General features: G+C 48.6%; 1 protein-coding gene across 1 annotated transcript; it reads right to left on the bottom strand.

Moving 5' to 3' along the window:
* Nucleotides 1–5,951: 5,951 nt before the first annotated feature.
* Nucleotides 5,952–18,756, bottom strand: vimr2 (vimentin-related 2; the record flags this gene model as incomplete). Its single annotated transcript, XM_079744358.1, has 10 exons — nt 18,623–18,756; nt 17,751–17,895; nt 17,284–17,433; nt 16,643–16,762; nt 14,509–14,604; nt 13,252–13,359; nt 11,667–11,807; nt 8,313–8,423; nt 7,973–8,097; nt 5,952–5,994 (listed from the first exon to the last, which is right to left on the bottom strand). The coding sequence occupies exons 1-10, from the start codon at nt 18,718–18,720 to the stop codon at nt 5,952–5,954; spliced, it is 1,137 nt and encodes a 378-aa protein (XP_079600484.1). The 5' UTR covers nt 18,721–18,756.
* Nucleotides 18,757–18,791: the final 35 nt, after the last annotated feature.

The raw sequence follows: 18,791 nt of genomic DNA, 5'->3' as shown, positions 1-18,791 counted from the left end.
CACCGCTCCATCTACCCTTGTCCCGCTAGATCCGTACTCCTGTGAATATTAAACAGCACCGACTACAGGAATGCCGCCGCGGCCAAATTGGCAGCAGATGTTGTTGGGGTGGTGGTGGTGGTGGTCGTGGTGGTGGTGATGGTGGTGCTGGTGACGGGGGGTTGGTTATTCAGCGGTGTTTTGTCCGCGGACGGAGCTGTAAAAAATCGCAGGCCTGACAGGGCGCTCTGTTTGGGCCCCTGGGGTGGAGGCGGTGGCAGGGCAGCGGGGCCCTCCAGTAGTAGTTGTAGTAGTGTTTGTAGTCGCCTGCGTGAGCACTGCTTCAAATGGGCCGTTTTATGGTCACTTATGATGGGACATCCAGCCGATGAGTAGCGGTCTTGAGTGTGTATCCTGAAATGGATCCAAGCCACAGACCCGTACTTGAACCGAAACCCCCTTGCATCTGAATTGATGAGGAAGATAATTCCATGATGAATTAGGGGATAACCTTCTCCAGTGCCCCCCCGAGGTAATCTTAACGTCCTCCATATGCGGGTCCTTCATCTGCCGCTCAAAGGTGTCACACGGATAATCAGAAGCATATCATTTCTGTCAACATTATCCAGTGCGGTAGAGCTCAGGAATGTGACGTAAAAAGAATGATTGGCGGTTCAAATTGAACATTATCCTTGGGACACATTGCCAGTTATATCAAATTAGAATGCATTAAACTAATAGAATGCTAATAACACATTTAAGAAAGTGGAAAGTTACCCCCTATTACCAGGCGGGCCGTGTCAGCGCTGAGAGGAAGCAGGGCCGGGTGTTTGGGCGTCTGGGGAGACAGATGAATGACTGGCGCAACCGAGAAAATGATTTTGGAGTTTGTTCCGAGCTCTCCGCCCAGCCGACGCTCCGGGCTACAGCTGCCGACATAAACTGTGACACATGGGATTTTTCCTTCTTTCTTTTTTTAACTCCCAAATTATGATGGTTTGGCCTACCGGTGTTCTGGCTCCAGGTCTGCAGAGGCACAAGAAGATGAATTAGAGAGGAAATAAGCAGGTCCATTGATAAACAGAAAACAGAAACACACCCGAGAGAACGTTTTTTTTATGTTGAAATGCGGGGAAATCAGAATTCCTACTTTTGACATGTTTAATAACTCCAATTATGGAGATAAATATTTGCGTTGTAAATGCTGGCGAGGGCAGGGGATTGGCTGAATGACAGATGATTCAATCATGCAGTCAATGTGGTTGCATGAAACATCATAGTATGTATTGTTTAACTTAAAGGTTTACAACTGCAACAGCTATATAATGTACATTATAGTAATGATGCAACAAATAAAAATGAATACACATATATTTATAAATATAGATGCAATATTTCATAAAATATAAAACCAAATTACTAAATGTATTTTAATAAAAAAAGGTAAAAAGGTATTATTTGGCTAGCTATTCATTTGAACCATAAAGGTGTATTTTAAAAAGTACAGTTTGTTACAATGACAATATCCCATACAATCTGATTGGTGTTTTTTATTTGCTGCAGCAAACAAAAGTTTGAAGAAAAGATTTTGACTGGATATGTGGACTTTTCTTGAAACAAGACACAAGCAACAACATATATCTCTGCTTAGTGACCCGGAGCAGAGAATCCAGTAAATAAAAGGTGATGTTCCCTATGAGAACCGAAGGCAGGCGATGGCTGTGATCCATGCGGGCCTTCTGCCAAGAACCCAGAACTGCGAATGGATGGCCGTGCATTCGCCCTGGGCTGACAACAACAAAGTCACTTTACTTAAGAAGATGCAGAAATCCTTTAATGAGGAGACAAGCCACCGATGCCCAGGACTTCTTCTACTCCTGCTGTCGCCTTGTAGCCCTGACTTTTATCCACTCCCATTCAATAAACGTCCTCTGAAGTTGATTAATTAAACACAAGGGGACAAAGGGGAGACTTTATCAACCCAAGCCAAGCCGAGACTAGCCGGCTGGCTGTGTGTGGAGGGGGCAGGCCAAGGAAGGGAATTAACAAGCGAAAGCAAAGCAGGCTACTTGGCCCCTCAATTCCCGCTAGTGCAAAATGCTAGCATAGAGACGAGGGAACGGAAAGATAGAAAGATATATATTTATGATGTATTCCTACGGTGCGTTGTCAGCGGAGGGGAGGGGTCGCGGGGCTGCAGGCTCGGCAGGCTCGGCGCCACCTGACGTGTGTGTGAAGCGTGTAGCGTGTAGTGGGGTAAACCGGGGGCCACGTCTGTCAGCGCTCTCTTAGCCGTAAAACGTCACATGGGACTGCAGGTATGACGGGACTGGTGGTAGGGAGGGTGGGTGGGTGGGGGGGGAATCACTCATGGAATGATATGGGAGCGAACGTTGCATGGTCGCACCGCCACACAGTGTTGCATGGCGTGTGTGAGTCTGTATGTGTGTGTGTGTGTGTGTGTGTGTGTGTGTGTGTGTGTGAGTGAGAGAGAGAGTATTTGTGTGTGTATGTAAGTATGTGAGATGGAGCGAGAGAGAGTGAGAGCGTGTGTGTGAGAGTATTTGTGTGTGTGTGTGTGTGTGTGTGTGTGTGTGTGTGTGTGTGTGTGTGAACCAGCATTCCCGGTTAAAAGAAGACTGGACACTGGGATGTTTCGGCCCATCTTTGACCGGGGGTAACGGCTGCCGCTGCCTCTCCCACGGTAACCACTGCGGCCCCTGATCCCCTATGAAGAGGGCAAGAGATAAAGGACAACAGGGAAATGGATAGAGAGAGAGAGAGAGGAGGGAGAGAGAGTTAGAGAAAAAAAGAAAGAGATGGTCGATTGAGATACAGAGAGAGAGAGGGAGAAGGATGGATAGAAGTACAAGAGAGCATTTGAGGGAGGGCCAGAGAGAGAGAGAGAGAGAGAGAGAGAGAGAGAGAGATGCAGACTTCCCACTAACCCTTGGGCCTGACACTGCCTGCCTCTAGGGAGAGAGGAAGGTGGGGGGCTGGGGGTCCCTGTAATTTATTATTTGTTCCCCTCTTGTTAAGGAAATACCATCTCAATGCTTCTCTCAGCCTTGTATATTTTTACGGTTCTTATTTTCTCCCTTGCTTCCGCCCATCCCGTTCCAACCCGACCACTACCACCATCACCCCAGCCACCACCACCCCCCACCCAGCCCTTCCCTTGTATTTATTTGCTTTATAAACACCAGATAGGGGCGCTTCGTCCACCAGCGCCTTGAAGAAACGACCCTTCTCCGCACCCAGGACAGTGTTTATTTGGCCGGGTGATGCAGAGTGTGTGTGTGTGTGTGTGTGTGTGTGTGTGTGTGTGTGTGTGTGTTGGGAGGGGGTTGGGGGGGTCTCATTTGGAGGGATACCTATACCGTAGGTGACAGCTGACTTGAGCCACACAAGCTGCACCGGGCCGCCATTACCTCAGCTCGTAATCACGTTTCTCAGCGGGAGACGGCTGACTGAAACAACGCGCTCCGATGTCATGATTCACGAGGTGAGGGAGCCGTCACCCTTCATGTGCAACAGGTATGTTCGGTTCCAACAGCCGGGGTCTACAGATGTGGACACATGTTGTGTGAAATTGTTCCTGTCAGCGCCAGCAAATCATAAATCAAAGTAAAAAAAAAAAAAGAGTTAACGGCTGAAGGAGACTTCATTTGTTTTAAACGTCGGGAAGCCGGTATTTTCTCAGTTGCTCCCAGCGTTAGTTTCTCGGTCTGTGGTTGTGTGTATCCCCTCCTCTTTGTTGTTGTTTGCTCCTCCCTGCTCTCTCAACACCCCCCCCCCCCCCCTTCCAACTTCACAGACTTCCTTAAGGCCAGCGGGGCTTCGAAAGGCCAAGCCTCTCGCTGACCGCTGACCCGGGACTCCGCTTTGAAACCCTCGCCGTGGCAAATCAAATTGACCGGCGTGAGGAGTCGAGGTGGCGAAGGCGCTGGCCTCTGGGCTCTCCATGTCAGGGAGGAGGAGCCTCTAAGCCCGACGGCGTCCTTTCTCTGGGTCATCAAAGTCCCCTTAATGGTGAGGTGGGGTGTGTGTGTGTGTGTGTGTGTGTGTGTGTGTGTGTGTGTGTGTGTGTGTGTGTGTGTGTGTTTGTAATCTGAAGTGCCCCTGATTTATTTGATTAAAAAAAAAGGCAACAAGAGTCACATGACCGACCGATAAGAGCGGGAAAGGCAGGACTGTTGTGATGGAAATACTGGAGCTGGGGGGGGGGGGGTGGCCCTCAAGGTGACACTTGAGCGGTAACTACGCTATGGCCGGGACACGAGACACGACCCTCCCTGGAGGAGGCGCAGGGGCCCAGGTGGTTTGTGGGGTTCTTGTGGGTTATTTCGCCTGAGGGCAGAGGTTAAAGGATTGGAGGCTGTGGCTGGTGGTGGTGGTGGTGGTGGTGGTGGTGGTGGTGGTGGTGGTGGTGGTGGTGGGCTGTGGTGGGAAATCACGTGTCGTAGGCCCCTCGGCCCCGTCTGAGTCCGACCCTGATTGAACGCCCGTGACCCTGAGAGAAACAGACGCAGACGGAGCCTTTCCAGCCAGGGGCCGGCCATGTTTCAACATCCAGACAATTAAACATGGGTCACCGTGGGCACCCGAAAGCCGGCTAAAGCCCCCCAATGCTCCGACAATGAGCTGGCCCATTACAGAAGCTAACTGACGCTCACCCAGCGCGGCAGAGTTTACTTGGCTGAGGCTAATCTTATCTGCTCTGCGATTAGCGGGCATTTTTCATCGGCACGGCAGAGCTAGCAGTCCTTTGATATCATTAATAGCGGAGCGCGGCCACGTCCGAGGTTATGAATGGAGATGGATGGCAGCGGCACGGCGACAACATTAATCTTCATATGCTCCATTACGGATTAATAACTGTTACAAGAAGCACCGGGGGGGGGGGGGGGGGAAACATGTAAGCATTTTTTGGGAGGAAATTATGACTAATAGAGGAAGAGAAGACTTGAGGGATGGTCCAGCAAAAATGAACAGGATTTTACTCGATTTTAATGTAACAGCGTTTAACTTTGTACTTCGTTTAGTCATTTTTTGTACTTAGTAGTTGTAGGTCACAAAAAGCTAAATAATCATCTACCTTATCGATGCAAACAAGTATTTGACATAGGGACAAATTGAACTCTTGTTGAAGCTACAGAGTACATAAAAAAAAAATTAGCTAAGAAAGCACACAGCTTGCACTCGTTATCTGGTTCGCTGCAAGTTAGGAGTATAATCGATCCACAAGCGTGACTGTAACAGTTGAAGTACCTTGATTTTTAATACCATCCAATAGGAGCGAGAGAGAGAGAGAGAGAGAGAGAGAGAGAGAGAGAGAGCTGCACGTCGTTATGTCAACAGCTGAAAGGTCAAAGGTTAAGAGCAACTAATCGGACTATGTTTGATGGGTGAGGGGACAGGGAGACAAAACAGAGATGATCTGCCAGAGTGGGGGTGTGTGTGTGTGTGTGTGTGTGTGTGTGTGTGTGTGTGTGTGTGTGTGTGTGTGTGTGTGTGTGTGTGTGTGTGTGTGTGTGTGTGTGTGTGTGTGTGTGTGTGTGTGTGTGCGTATGCAACAGTTTCTTTGTGTATAATTGGTTTAGCTAACAGAGATCAAAACAATAAGGGTTTTAGCGGCGCCCGTTACATACATCGAACAGACACACACATCGGTAATGACTGCAGACCCATCATCACAACAGCCTCCCATCCCTCTTCCACCACCCAGTTTTTAGACAGTCCAATCTTTCTTGAAGTCTGGGGGTCATCTGACAAGAGCAGTTATCACTGACCCTGTGCAGGGATCCAGCCGGTATTAATCTGTCACGCTAACATTGCATCTCCTCAAAATGCCTAAGCTTCTTCACTCTGAGACAATTTTTCTCTCCTTCCACTTCTAGTCCATTCCGGTGGCATCCATCTATTCCAGTGCCAGGGTTTCTGAATGACCGTCCCTCACTCCGTCTCTCCTGTTACAGGTGACAAAGCCTGTCGTCCTCCTCCGCGACGAGACCCCTGAGAGAGACAGACAAAGTGACATACGGACAGACAGACAGACCGACAGAGAGAGAGAGAGGGAGGGAGAGAGACAGTGAGACAGCGAGACCGAGGGACATAGAACCAATAAGAGACAAGCAGTCACAAAAAGGTTGCTATGATGTAGATATGTCAACGGTATGAGTTGACTTCGACATAGGTTGAGCAACACAATGCCCTGCAAAGCACTTTGTATCAGAGTATTTAGAAAACACAGAGTGTGAAGTTAGTGTAACTCCAGAAGTTTGATTCGCCAGCAAACTATCAGGCTATCGCAGGGACCAACAGAAACGAAACATCACTACGTTCACACTAATTTAGCATCAATTCTTAACGATTATATTGTTGTTTTAATGCACCCGCGTCGCTGGATGTCCTTGTGCCTAATGGATCATTAAACAATAAGCCCCATTAACTGTTGAGCTAATTCAGCAACAATACCGATGAGGGGGGGAGGAGTGCTCCACAGATGTGCTACATGTTAAAAGCAGCCATGTGTCATCTAAGTTTGTTCAGCCGACACACTATACGTGCCGCATACATCCCAAACCACCCCAATTTTGATTTTCACCACAGATAACAAACCACCAAGTACACAAATTTAAAGAAAATAATTATTGGCCCAAGTTGTTAGCATCTGTTGTGCCTATGAGGTAGAAACTGTCTATGAGGTAGTACTGAATGGTGGTGAATCTGTGTGTGTGTGTGTGCGTGTGTGTGTGCGCGCGTGTGTGTGTGTGTGTGTGTGTGTGTGTGTGTGTGTGTGTGTGTGTGTGTGTGTGTGTGTGTGTGTGTGTGTGTGTGTGTGTGTGTGTGTGTGTGTGTGTGTGTGTGTGTGTGTGTGTCTATGTGTATGTGTCTATGTTTGTGTATGTTTGTATGTGTGTGTGTATGCGTGTATATGTTTATGTGTGTCTGTGTGTCTGTGTGTCTGTGTGTGTGTGTGTATGTGTGTATGTGTGTGTGTGTCATTAACAGGCTGCAGTAGAAAACAGCTGGCGGTCACCCAGAACATCTCTCAGACAGTGTGGGGTCCTCCCAAGCCCCAATCTAATCAGGCGACGTGGGGGGGGGGGGTGCCTCCTTCCTGAGCCCAGCCTCACTACATGGCCTCTGAAACATCCTCCAGGGCTCGGAAAGCATTTGGCAAGGGGGGGGGGGGGGGCAACGGTAGAGCTACTGGGGATGTCATCCACAGGGGCAGATAGTTCATCACCTAACATAGTCATGTAAGATGAGGAAGACTTCCTCGGCTGCAGGTCTGGTATTCCGTAAACACGGGCAGGAAATGATTTCACGTTTTCTATGATTGTCATTTCCTCAGCTGGCCAGTGATGTCAGCCCTTTGTTTGTCAGGATGTCTTGGTTATGGGGATATGAGGGGGCATCCTGAAAGAAGCATTCTTTCAGGATGCATTCTTAAGCGGAGAAGCACATGTGCGTAAATAGGTCCAGGCCTGTCTTTGGTCAACTTAAGACGTAACCTGTATAGGAGCCAAGCGGATGCTTGTGGGGAATCCGTGGGTGCATGTGTCATTGGTTTCGTAATCATTACCGAAAGTGATACATTTTACTGTTTCGATCCCATTACCTAAAGTGATACATTTTACTGTTTCAACATCTTCTCTGGTCTGGTCTATGTCCCCAATTCATGCAGATCTTTTGATCAATCTCGCCAAGGCACAGTTTGAAGTACTGCTGAACATTATGGCTACTTCCTGCGCTGGCGAACTGGTTCAACTGCTATCAGAACACCTTGCTTCTTTTTCAATTCCTTGAGGCGTAATAAATATCAATATTGGCAGAGAGATAATGATGTGACATTACATCTTTATATCCGAAAGTTACACTTGATTACGCCAATTCATGAGATTGCAGACCTGCCGTGAGAAGGTTTGAACCAAAACCACTCCCACGGCCGGCATACACAACCCAACAGGACCCCCTGTGGTCTGACCTGTAGGCCGCGATCTCAAGGTCTCTGGTCCTCTTCTCGCACAGCAACTCCTGGTAGTCCTCACACTGATCCTGGATTTGGTCTTCAAAATCATGCTGCTGAGCCCTCATATCCTCTAAGGTGCACTAAGAAACACACACACACGCACACACACAAAGGCAGGGGTATCACACATACACACACGGTAAAAAGATCAGAAACCAAAAGCAAGAAATAATGATAACAACACAGAGGAACACCAAGACAAGAGATCAGGGCATCAAAATACATCCCTCTCACGCCTGGTCCAGTGTATCCTGCGGTTAACAGTAATCCCTCCTCCCTCGCGTCTCCCTCTCACCTCCAGCTCCTCAATCCGCTCCTGGTGAGCTGCTCTGTTCACCTCCAACTCATCCTCCAACTCCACGCTGCACATCTGAAGCTCGGCCAGCTCCTTCTGCAGCTGGCCCACCTACAGAGAACCACACAGAGAGCCCTGTTTAGATTTCACAAGCTCCTCCGTAATGTGGCCTTCCCCTCGTGTGATTATATCGTCTTTTTGTTTCTCGATCTGCGGTGTGGTACGGCACGGTCACTTAAAGAAACAAAAGCAGAGACCTCAATTAGACGTTCTGCGAATGTTGGCCCGTTGGGATCCTCACCCGGTGATTACCCCTCGGGCGCAAACTGCGGAAGGCAACGGGAGGAACACGATTGTGTGTGACTACGGCGTAGATGTTGTTTCTCATGGCTTGTTTTGTTTTGAGTGTGGCAAGCCACACAGCCATGCAATCCACAGGGAACCCCGAGAAGAAGCTTCCAAGTTTTCCAAAAAATCACGGCCATGTTTGAATGCTTAAATGATTGCATATGGTGACCGTGTTAAGCTAAGTGAAAACAAGCAGCCACAGAGTGGTATATTTACACGAAAAGCGATGTGAATGAGGTCTGGAGTAGAAACACAGCAGACCTATCTAAATGCCTTTTTGATAGGCCGTTGGAGTCCCACATGATTGAGTCCTAAATAATACAAGAGCATCTTTCACAGAAATACCTTTGCAGATTAGTTTCTTAAACGAGATGCAATCATCTCAAACGTAATATGTTTTTTAATAAATCAAAACAACATCACAGGGAGTGCAGATTTGTCAATACCTGGGATCCCCCGCCACACTGTGAGGGGATCCCAGAGCAGATCCCAGGACTGTGTGGATTTCATCTTCTTAGATGGACCTCACCCTCCCTCGGAAGAGGCTGGAAACCGCACACATTGTTCTGTGCTCCTTACACTGACGCCAACAATGACAGCCATCATATGGTTCGCTATACGCCCGTTACACGACAGATCGTTGAGATGACCTAACCCTAACGTGTTTTGATCTGGCTTATCTTGCTTCGGAGTCCATCTTGTTTTCATTGAACGTCCATGTGAATAAAGCACTTTGAATGTGACATATGGAGAAAAAAAAGCGAGAGCGCTAATAAAGTCAATATCTCCGGATTATGTTTTATTGTTCCACAGGGACGGAGGGAAAGCACCACATGTGCTCACCCAGAAGGAACCGGGTTCGATGCTGTTACTGCTAACTACCTGCAATAGTGGTCTTAGTGAAGGATGGACCGTAGAATCACCTTACAGTGCACTTCAACTCTAAGGTAAACTAAGCTAACCCCAATCAGGCTATCCTGCAGGTACACCATCGATTATAATGTACCTCTAAAAACAAACCAGTGGTTAATCCCTATCCCAGTGTGTCGGTATCTGAGTGTCTGTGTGTGTGTGTGTCTGTGTGTCTGTGTGTCTGTGTGTCTGTGTGTCTGTGTGTGTGTGTGTGTGTGTGTGTGTGTGTGTGTGTATGTGTGTCTTGCGATGAATAATTACAGCAATCACAGAAGTTGAACAATGATCTGTCAAGAGCAGATGGGAGTTTCGGGCGGCCCTGCTTGTCTTCCAGCCCTGGCAGAGGAGCAGAGGGAGACTCAGTTTCCACTCACGACTTTTGAACCCAGTCATCCCACTTACTCACCACACACACACTCCCTGATGGTGTGTGTCAGTGAGTTTGCTCTGATGCGCGTGTGAGTGTACTTTTACGTGTGTGTATGTGTGTGCGCGAGTACGTACACGTACATGGAGGCCATTCAACTGGCTTTCAATGCCTGCTCTATCGCACAACGCATCGCTACGTCAGTCAGCACTGATTTCACCACAGTCTGTTTGTTTGCCAACGCTGTTAGGAGCTAGAGGACCTGAGGCACCTAGCATCATCCCAGAGAGAGAGAGAGAGCGAGAGCGAGAGAGAGAGAGAGAGAGAAAGTAGGAGAGGGAAAATGAGAGGAGTTTAAAGGGAAAGGAGAGAGACAATGCGGAGGAGTAAACATTACGACAAGTTAAGCCAAAGTCTGCCTGGGCTGTTGTAACCGCATGTTGGGATAATCTGTGTGTGTGCGTCTGTGTCTGTGTCTGTGTGTGTGTGTGTCTGTGTGTGTGTGTGTGTGTGTGTGTGTGTGTGTGTGTGTGTGTGTGTGTGTGTGTGTCTGTGTCTGTGTCTTTGTGTGTGTGTGTGTGTGTCTGTGTGTGTTTGTCTGTGTCTGCGCTCTGCTGCGGTAACAGAGGGCACCGTGGTTACTGAAGGAGTTGCTACTAGCGCGTACCGCGGTACTGACAACCAAGCCATGATGTCTGACCCGGCCGCCGCAAAGGTGTCAGCTGTGATGGATGGTCAGGGGTGGGGGGCCTGTGGTGGGTACGGGGGGTCGAACTGTAGGCATCCAGGAGATGCCGGGAGACTCAGTGAGTGACAGTTTAATGGATTGTCTTCTGAATCCTCCCTACACTTCCTAAAGTTGAATCTCTACACTTATATTCTCTCCCTCTCTCCCCCTCTCCCTCTCTCCCCCTCTCTCTCTCTCCCCCCCTCTAAAAAAAAGAGCGAGGGCCTGAGTTGAAAAGATGTCCGATCAAGGTTTATTTCCTTGGAGGGGAGGAAGTCTCCAGACAGCCCAAATGTGTGAAGTTTTAAAAACTTTATGACAGAGTGCAGCAGTTGTGGTCAGTGTGTGTGTGTGTGTGTGTGTGTGTGTGTGTGTGTGTGTGTGTGTGTGTGTGTGTGTGTGTGTGTGTGCGTGTGTGCGTGCGTGCGCATGTGGTGAGCACTGTAAAGTGCTTGTGAAAGACAGTTGTTAATAACAGGGCGGTGGTTTTGGGCAATAATAAATCCCACTCAAGGCTAAGCAGGCCCCCCCCAGCGACCCAATGCAAGGGGCGCATGGTGAACACCCTGGACAGCGGGATCTCTCACACTCTCTGTTGCTTTACTGTCAATCAAAGCCCCCCCTACCCCCCGCCCCACACACCCACGCACACACACCCACCCACGCACACGCCCACACACACACACACAAACACACACTCCCCAGGCCAGTGGTGGGAAACCATTCTTTTTTTTTTTCGGCCCTCTTCGCCATAAGTTGTGATTTAGTGGCTGACGGGCGCGCTAATGTAGAGAGCTCTTTGTTGGGTTGTGAGCATGAGAACTTATCCAGAGGAGTAGAAATTTGCCACAGGGGAGAAATTAATTACAGTAGGGAGTGGGGAAGGAATGGGAGGTGGAGAGAGGAAAGTGGTTGTTGGGAGGATTTGGAAAAATGACAGGTGGACTAAAAAGGGCTAATAACACATACGGTGACTTGAATTAATGCGTCGTCCACTCACCAGCTCTTTCAGTTCTCCGGAGTCGGCCATCTTTGGGGAGTCTTTGCCCTTTGACCTCGGGGGTCCAGACACGCCCTCTTGTCGCAGCGGGTCCTGGGACGGCACCAAATAAGAAGAAGGGGAGGATTTTCCGCACTCGCACTGCAGAGACAGAACAATCGGCATCAACATCGGGACGTCTGTGCCAGTCCAACTTCAGTAACACACTCTCACAGGCTTTAACGGGGGTCTGATTGTACGAGACCACCGTGCGGCTAAGTGCACCATGACCCTGACCAATCAGTGGCTTTCTAGGCTTGGCCTGTGCCCCACATTCAGCCTTAACCTCATTGAATCAGAACGATCCAACAAAAAGAGAAATTCAATGCACAGGTGTGTGTCTGTTTGCGAGCGCGCGTGTGCGCGTGTGTGTGTGTGTGTGTATGTGCTCATGTGTGCGCATGCTCGTGTGTCTGCCTACACGCAGTGTCCCGACAGCAATTACCATTACTGTTCAATCTCAGTGGCAATCATTTTAGCTTTGGAGACAACTGCACCTGGACCAAGACATGCAGGCAGGGCTGGGTGTAGTTGGGGCCGAAGAAGAGGTGTGCACACAAGCACACACAGGCCCCCACACACACACAACCAAAGACACACACACGTCCCAAAAAACACACACATTTATGGTGCTGTATCAGGAGCCTGGGGAGCCAGCCAGCAGGTTTGATTACATCCCTGACCTCTGCAGGGGGCTGACTTCCGTGACCCCAGAGCTGGTCAGACACACACACACTCACACACACACACAGGGATACCCAGAAGGGGGGACAAAGGCGTTCTGTTGGGGTCCGGAGCGTCCCACTGATTCTGGGACGCTCGGCTCATGTTGTGTTAAGAGGGAAGGCAAACAAGGAGACTCCTTGGTCCCTCCTGGGTGATGTGTGAGGGATCAGACTTACAACACTGCAGAGAGAGAGAGAGAGAGAGAGAGAGAGAGAGAGAGAGAGAGAGAGAGAGAGAGAGAGAGAGAGAGAGAGAGAGAGAGAGAGAGAGAGAGAGAGAGAGAGAGAGAGAGAGAGAGAGAGAGAGAGAGAGAGAGAGAGCGAAGCTGTGAGAGAAAGGACAAGAGATAAGTCAGCAGGAGGTTGAGATGACAGCTGGCTTGGTGTGTTTGTGTGCGTGTGTGTGTTGGTGTACGGTGGGTGTCATTGAATGTGTGAATTTAGCGTATGTATATACTGCACATGTGTGTTTGCGCAAACGCATGCCTGCAGTGTGGGCGCGCGCGCGCGCGTGCGTGTGCGTGTGTGTGTGTGTGTGTGAAAAACACGCAAAAAACAACGGCCTAAATTTGTTTTATATGCGACAAGCGTGTGTGTGCTCAATTGCCTCCCAGACGGCCTACCAGCCTCATGCACATGCATATGTCGTTTAAGTGGTTTAATGGGAAAAGCCCTACAGTAACTCGGTCAGAAATATGGCTTTGATTCCCAACGGGGCCACCCACTTTAGCAGCAGTACTGCATAAAGCACTCTGCATTAAAGCCACCAGCAGATGACATGCGTTGCTGCGTGTAATATCCCGTCTGTACAGCAGTCGTACCTGCAGGCTCTCTGCCAGTTGGCCGTAGTACGCTTTGATCTGCAGGCCGGGGGTAATGTCTGGGCTGCAGAACTCCAGTCGCGCCGCGGACTCGTGGCATTGCACCGCCTGCACACACACACACGCACATGAAATGCATGGAAGTATATAAGGTTCTATACTATACCCAAGAATGCATATATGGCTTCGAGCCTGGTCAGTCTTGTGCATACTTACTCATACACACACACACACACACACACACACACACACAAACACCTCTTTCTCACGTTAGATTATCTAACCGATTCGGGGCCTGCGGTGGACGATCAACACAATGCTGCAATGTCCGCCTTTGACAGTTCACTCCCCTTTCCTCTCACTCCTCCTAAACAACGACAACGTTGTACGGCTTGTCAGCAGGGGAGGCAATACAGGGCTGACGATAACGGCAGCTAATAAAGAAGTAACGTGAACAACACAAGAAGACAGGGCTTCTGTTTTCCTGAGTTGTCCAGCAACACCCCTCCACCCTCCAGAGGGTGGCTGTTAGACGCCGGGCAGCCCTGGCTCCACGCAGAGGAAAAACACTGTGTGATGGTGATGGGGAGGTTTTGTGTTGTGCTCCGGCTGCCTGCGGCCTCTCTGTCTGATACCAGAGCGGTTGCTGTCAACCCAGGCGCGAGCCGGGGGGGCGTAATGTGTCTGAGAGGGAGAGTGTCTGTCTGTCTCTGACTGTGTGCACGACAAATTGCTTGTCGGGTAATGATAGCCGCCCTGTTACACAGCGTACAGTGTGTGTGTGTGTTGGGCCGATGTGGGGGGTGTGTGTGTGTGTGTGCGTGCGTGCGTGCGTGCGTGCGTGTGTGAATTCATGCATGTGCATGAATGCGTGCATGCGTGCCTACATGCTTTTACACATGTCCATACATAGGTTATATATAGACCCGCTCTCATGAAGGTCATTCACAGAAGGGCCTCATTGTTGTACTTTCTTTCAGAGAAGCACCTCTACGAATGGCTAATTGAATGGCTTTAAGGTATGCAACGGGGTCTTCATATGGGGCAGATTTGTCTTCAACCTCAAACAGAAGACCCTAGAGGTCATTACAGCAATGCACATCGCCACAGACACACTGCAGAACATCACAATGAGCCCTACTGTCTGGCCAGAGTGCATCATTCTGAGCCATTTCCAGGGCCATACATTAGCCCGGTTTGATTAAATAAACACAGCGTAAACCGCAGCTATACGGTGCACTGTTATCTTGGCCACACCGTGCTTTGCTGGGCCTCCATGCAGACTAGCTGCTGCTCGTAGATCTCAGCTTGCTCCCTGAGTGCGAGGCACTCGGCTGTCACCGCATCCACCTCCTACCGTGGGAAAGAAGGAAAAGGGGGAGAAAAAGGGAAAGCGATGCTAACATAAACCAATATAAAAATTACTCTGCAGCACACGCACACATGCGCGCACACACGCACGCACATAGACACACAAAGGAGGTCATCTGAAGTTTGCCGGACTCAGAAACAGATATGGAAGAAGACATTGCACTGCAGGAATTTATGAATTCCCACACTAAGAGCCTAAAATAAGCTTTGTCATGGCTACAGTATCTCAGGCCATTTGGTCACTTGCTATCGCAGGTGATTTCAGCAGAAAGTATCAGAATCTCATTTCCTGGTTTATTTCCTTGGTGGCCGACGCTGTTAAATAATGTAGATCAAATAATGTCCCATAATCTCAGGTGCCGAGGATAACAGCACCAAACGGCACAGATATGAATTTTTAGCAGCCTGCCTGGTAAATCATTTACCTGGAGGCTACTGCAAGGAGCTTGGGACACAGAAGGTGGCATGCGTATACCGCGCGCGTGTGTGTGTGTGTGTGTGTGTGTGTGTGTGTGTGTGTGTGTGTGTGTGTGTGTTTGTGTGTGTGTGTGTGTGCGTATTATGTGAATGCACATCTATGTATGTGTTTTTGTGCGTTGTCTATGTGCTTGGATGCGAGTGTGCCAACAACACGTGGTATGAGTGTATTTACATTTGGATTGTGAAGAAAAATCCAGATGTAGATACTGGTCAGTTTTTAATTGACAAGCAAGAAGACACCTGATTACAGATAGGAGGGGGAAAGAGGATAGGAAAAATGCATAATGAAAGATAATCCTGGATTACACCTCACTCTGTGCAATGGAAACAAGCCCCTGAAGAATTGCCAACACTAATTTGCTTCTGCAGTTCAGACCCAGACTCTTATGTGGATTAGTAATGTAGGTCCCAAGCTAGCTCTGTTCAATAGCAGTGTGTATGTGCAATGGTTTCCACTAAAAATAGAACGCTATCTCAAACCACCATCGCTGGTAAACCAAGGTTATTGAAATTCATGATTCTGTCTTTGACGTTATATCGCACTTGACATTCAAAACAAAGAGTTGCAGCTGGCCATCATCCAGTAAAGGCCAAACATCAGGACTACTATAAGTCGATTGGACATCATTTCTCTGGAAACGATAGAATCTTCTGGCGAAGTCTGACTAGTGCCAGTCTTCCTTGCGTTCGCTCATCCCTACCTGCACGAGCAGACCCACTCCTGATACCCAGAGCTTATGGGGGGTGTTCCGTTCCCTCCTTTGGTGTCTAGTTGGCTTAGTTTCTATCCCGGTGCTTGTTTTCCCACCCAGCCCCATCACACGCTCCAGCTGTTTGCTATTCAGAAGAGGATAACTCATCCACTCGGCACATTGCTGCCTGGCGTTAACATCTGTATGATGGAGGAGGCCTTGTTATGGCTTCTCCTGTATCTGACCCGCTTGGCATCGATACTGCTAGGCTTGTGTGACACATGTGTGTGCATTTAAGTGTGTGTGTGTGTCTATGTGTGTTGTATGGAGTGCAGACTTTGGCTTCATATGCGCCGTGGCCTGTGGCCCAGAGTGTGTGTGTATGTTACTTATGTTGTCCAACACACTTGGAGAAGAAGGAGAAAAGGAAGACAGATGTGTGCTGATGAGTTTCATCTCCTGAGCGTTTGAGACGGAGGGGCGATACAGCAGAGGAGTTGGCACGGCAACGCTGCCATCTAGTGCTGGAAGTATACCATCACACTGGTTGCTGACATGCTTTTTGGGCAATGCAATACATATACCTTTCTCTTTTTCATGGTTGTTGAAATATCTTAATCCCATGTTTAAACATACAGAAATACAGTTCAAAGTAGATTTAATTTATTAGTTTACCTGACGACTGCCAGGTTTGTAAACACAGGCGCATTGAACCACATCATCGCACTCATTGCATACTAGGATTTTGGTAATCAACGAATAAGGAGCGTCAATCAATCATAAAGACAGTAGCCATTACGTTAATGTATATCTTTGGCCCACATCCACACACATACTACACGCATTACCTCAGCGAGATCGAGTCTTGCATGCTGGACGCTGGTCCTCTGCTGCAGTGCCTTCTCGAACTCTTGCCTCAGACATTGCAGTTCCTTCTGCAGCTCCACCGTGTCACACAAGATGTCATCCTGAGGGCGAGAACGCAGAGAGCTTAAAATCAGTAGCCATAGGCCTCCACATGTACGCAGGTTAGACGAGGATTCCTCCACTGTAGAGTCTGCTGGTTGCAAAATGAATGCATGCATAAATCCCGTTCTTAACCTTTGAAGAGCTTTAAAAAGATTGCCTCCTGTTCACACATTCATACACTGACTGCTGTGTCGACCGTGCAAAGGAACTGTCAGCTCGTAGGGAGCTGTTCGGTTTAAGGGTCAGGGGGTCATACTCAGGGACAGTTCAGGGTTATTGAGCTACTGCCCCCCCCCGCTGTAAATGGTCCATTGTTACTGTCAAATGTTTGATGTATGCACCTCAACCACATCTCATTCCTGTATGTCTTACCGTATTTAAAGCAATAAAGACAGCTCTTTGAACCAGGCTCAATATTAGTATATACCACGTGCAAAGAAATGCAGCAATGCACAGAAACATATGCTGGCATATAGCCCAACCCATGCCCACATCTCCCCACAGGAAGAGAGAGCCTCACCCTCTCTCTGCGCAGTCTCTCCACCACTGCGTCCAGGCTGCAGTCAGCCACAACCCCCCTGGTGGCAGAGACCCCCGCAGAGGGCCCACTCTCCTCCAGATCCAGGATCTGGCTCTCCAGGAACTCATTCTCCTCCTCAAAGCAACGAGCCTGCGTGGGGAGGACACAGCCTCAGAATTGATACTGCAAACACAATCGTAACATATTCACTGTGCTCGACAACAACAAAGAGAAATCCCTGCAGACTCATCTAACAGACCTTCCAGGTTAGATGCAATGTAAATCATTTGGACATGGGATTGTTTGTTACAGTGCCAAACAATAACCGTCATCCAAGAAATACACCGTTTTTTTTATGATCTGCAACATACAAGCGCACAAAGGCCTTTTTTTTTTTTTTTAACTGAGGATAGAAACTTTAACACGTTTCTGAAGGGGGACTGTAACGTTCATTTTCCAAGCTTTACCAGTTCAATCAGCCTGACCAGGCGGTTGTTAAGGCCGGAGAGGACAGTGTGGTCCTGGGTGAATCGGACCAGGCCTTCCTTGTTGAGCGCCTTGGCAGATGCAAAGTCATACTTGTCGCATTGGCACTCATCAGCCGCTCCAGCCCTGCGATCATGGAACAACAGACACGCAATGTACGATGGAGTGACCTCAATCTGCTCAGAACCCCATCCCTCCCGCTAGGGAGAGGTTTAAACCCAACCTTAGTGGCTCAGCCCAAACTCATGCATCTCACCAGAGATTTCATTGATTAATTATATAGCCGTCCACCGAATGGAGAGCGATAAACCACTATTAGATGAAGCTCAATTCCTTTCTGATTAAGTCATTGAAGGCATTGCATGCATGATTAAACCAGACTTAAATGAATAATTGCTTGAACACTGCCATCAAGGAGTGATTACTTCACTGCACGGTATGGCTGGCCAGCCCTTTGTCACGGGGGTGTAAAGGAACAGCATGGATCATAGTGACACATCAACAAAAGAAGGCATTTGCCACCACCCATCAAAACTTCTGAGATTTATCAAGGCGTGGCTGCATTCTTGCCAGGTCATTCTTAAAAGCTAGCTCCAGCACACACGTTTTTCTTTTGGTTGATATTATTCTTACAAATGGAAATCAAATCTTAAATGATATCTAGATATAGATCTATAGACCATCAAATTATAAGAAACTTAAACCTTTGCAACTAAGCTATTTTACTCCATTACAAAATATCAGAACTAGATAATTTCTCAAGAATAAAATGACAAGTCGCTCAATCCAGGGATTTTCTATCAATAATTGTATCCTTCCCCGCCCCCCAAGGTTAAGGTCCACACACACTGACCTGCCAGGGTTGCGCTTCGACCCCACCGACCCTCCGTTCTGTCTCCAGCACTGCTCCTCAAACAACCTTCGGTAGGAAGACACTCGCAGCATGGCCATGGTGCTCAGACGCAGCGATGGACGCACAAATGGCTCGCGGTTTATGCCAGGCAGCAGTCTTATAGTCGGCG

Source organism: Pollachius pollachius (genome assembly GCF_949987615.1).
Source record: "Pollachius pollachius genome assembly, chromosome: 10".
Taxonomy (NCBI): Eukaryota; Metazoa; Chordata; class Actinopteri; order Gadiformes; family Gadidae; genus Pollachius; species Pollachius pollachius.
The sequence above is the reverse complement of the archived record's forward strand: the minus strand, read 5'-3'. Positions and strand labels throughout refer to the sequence as shown.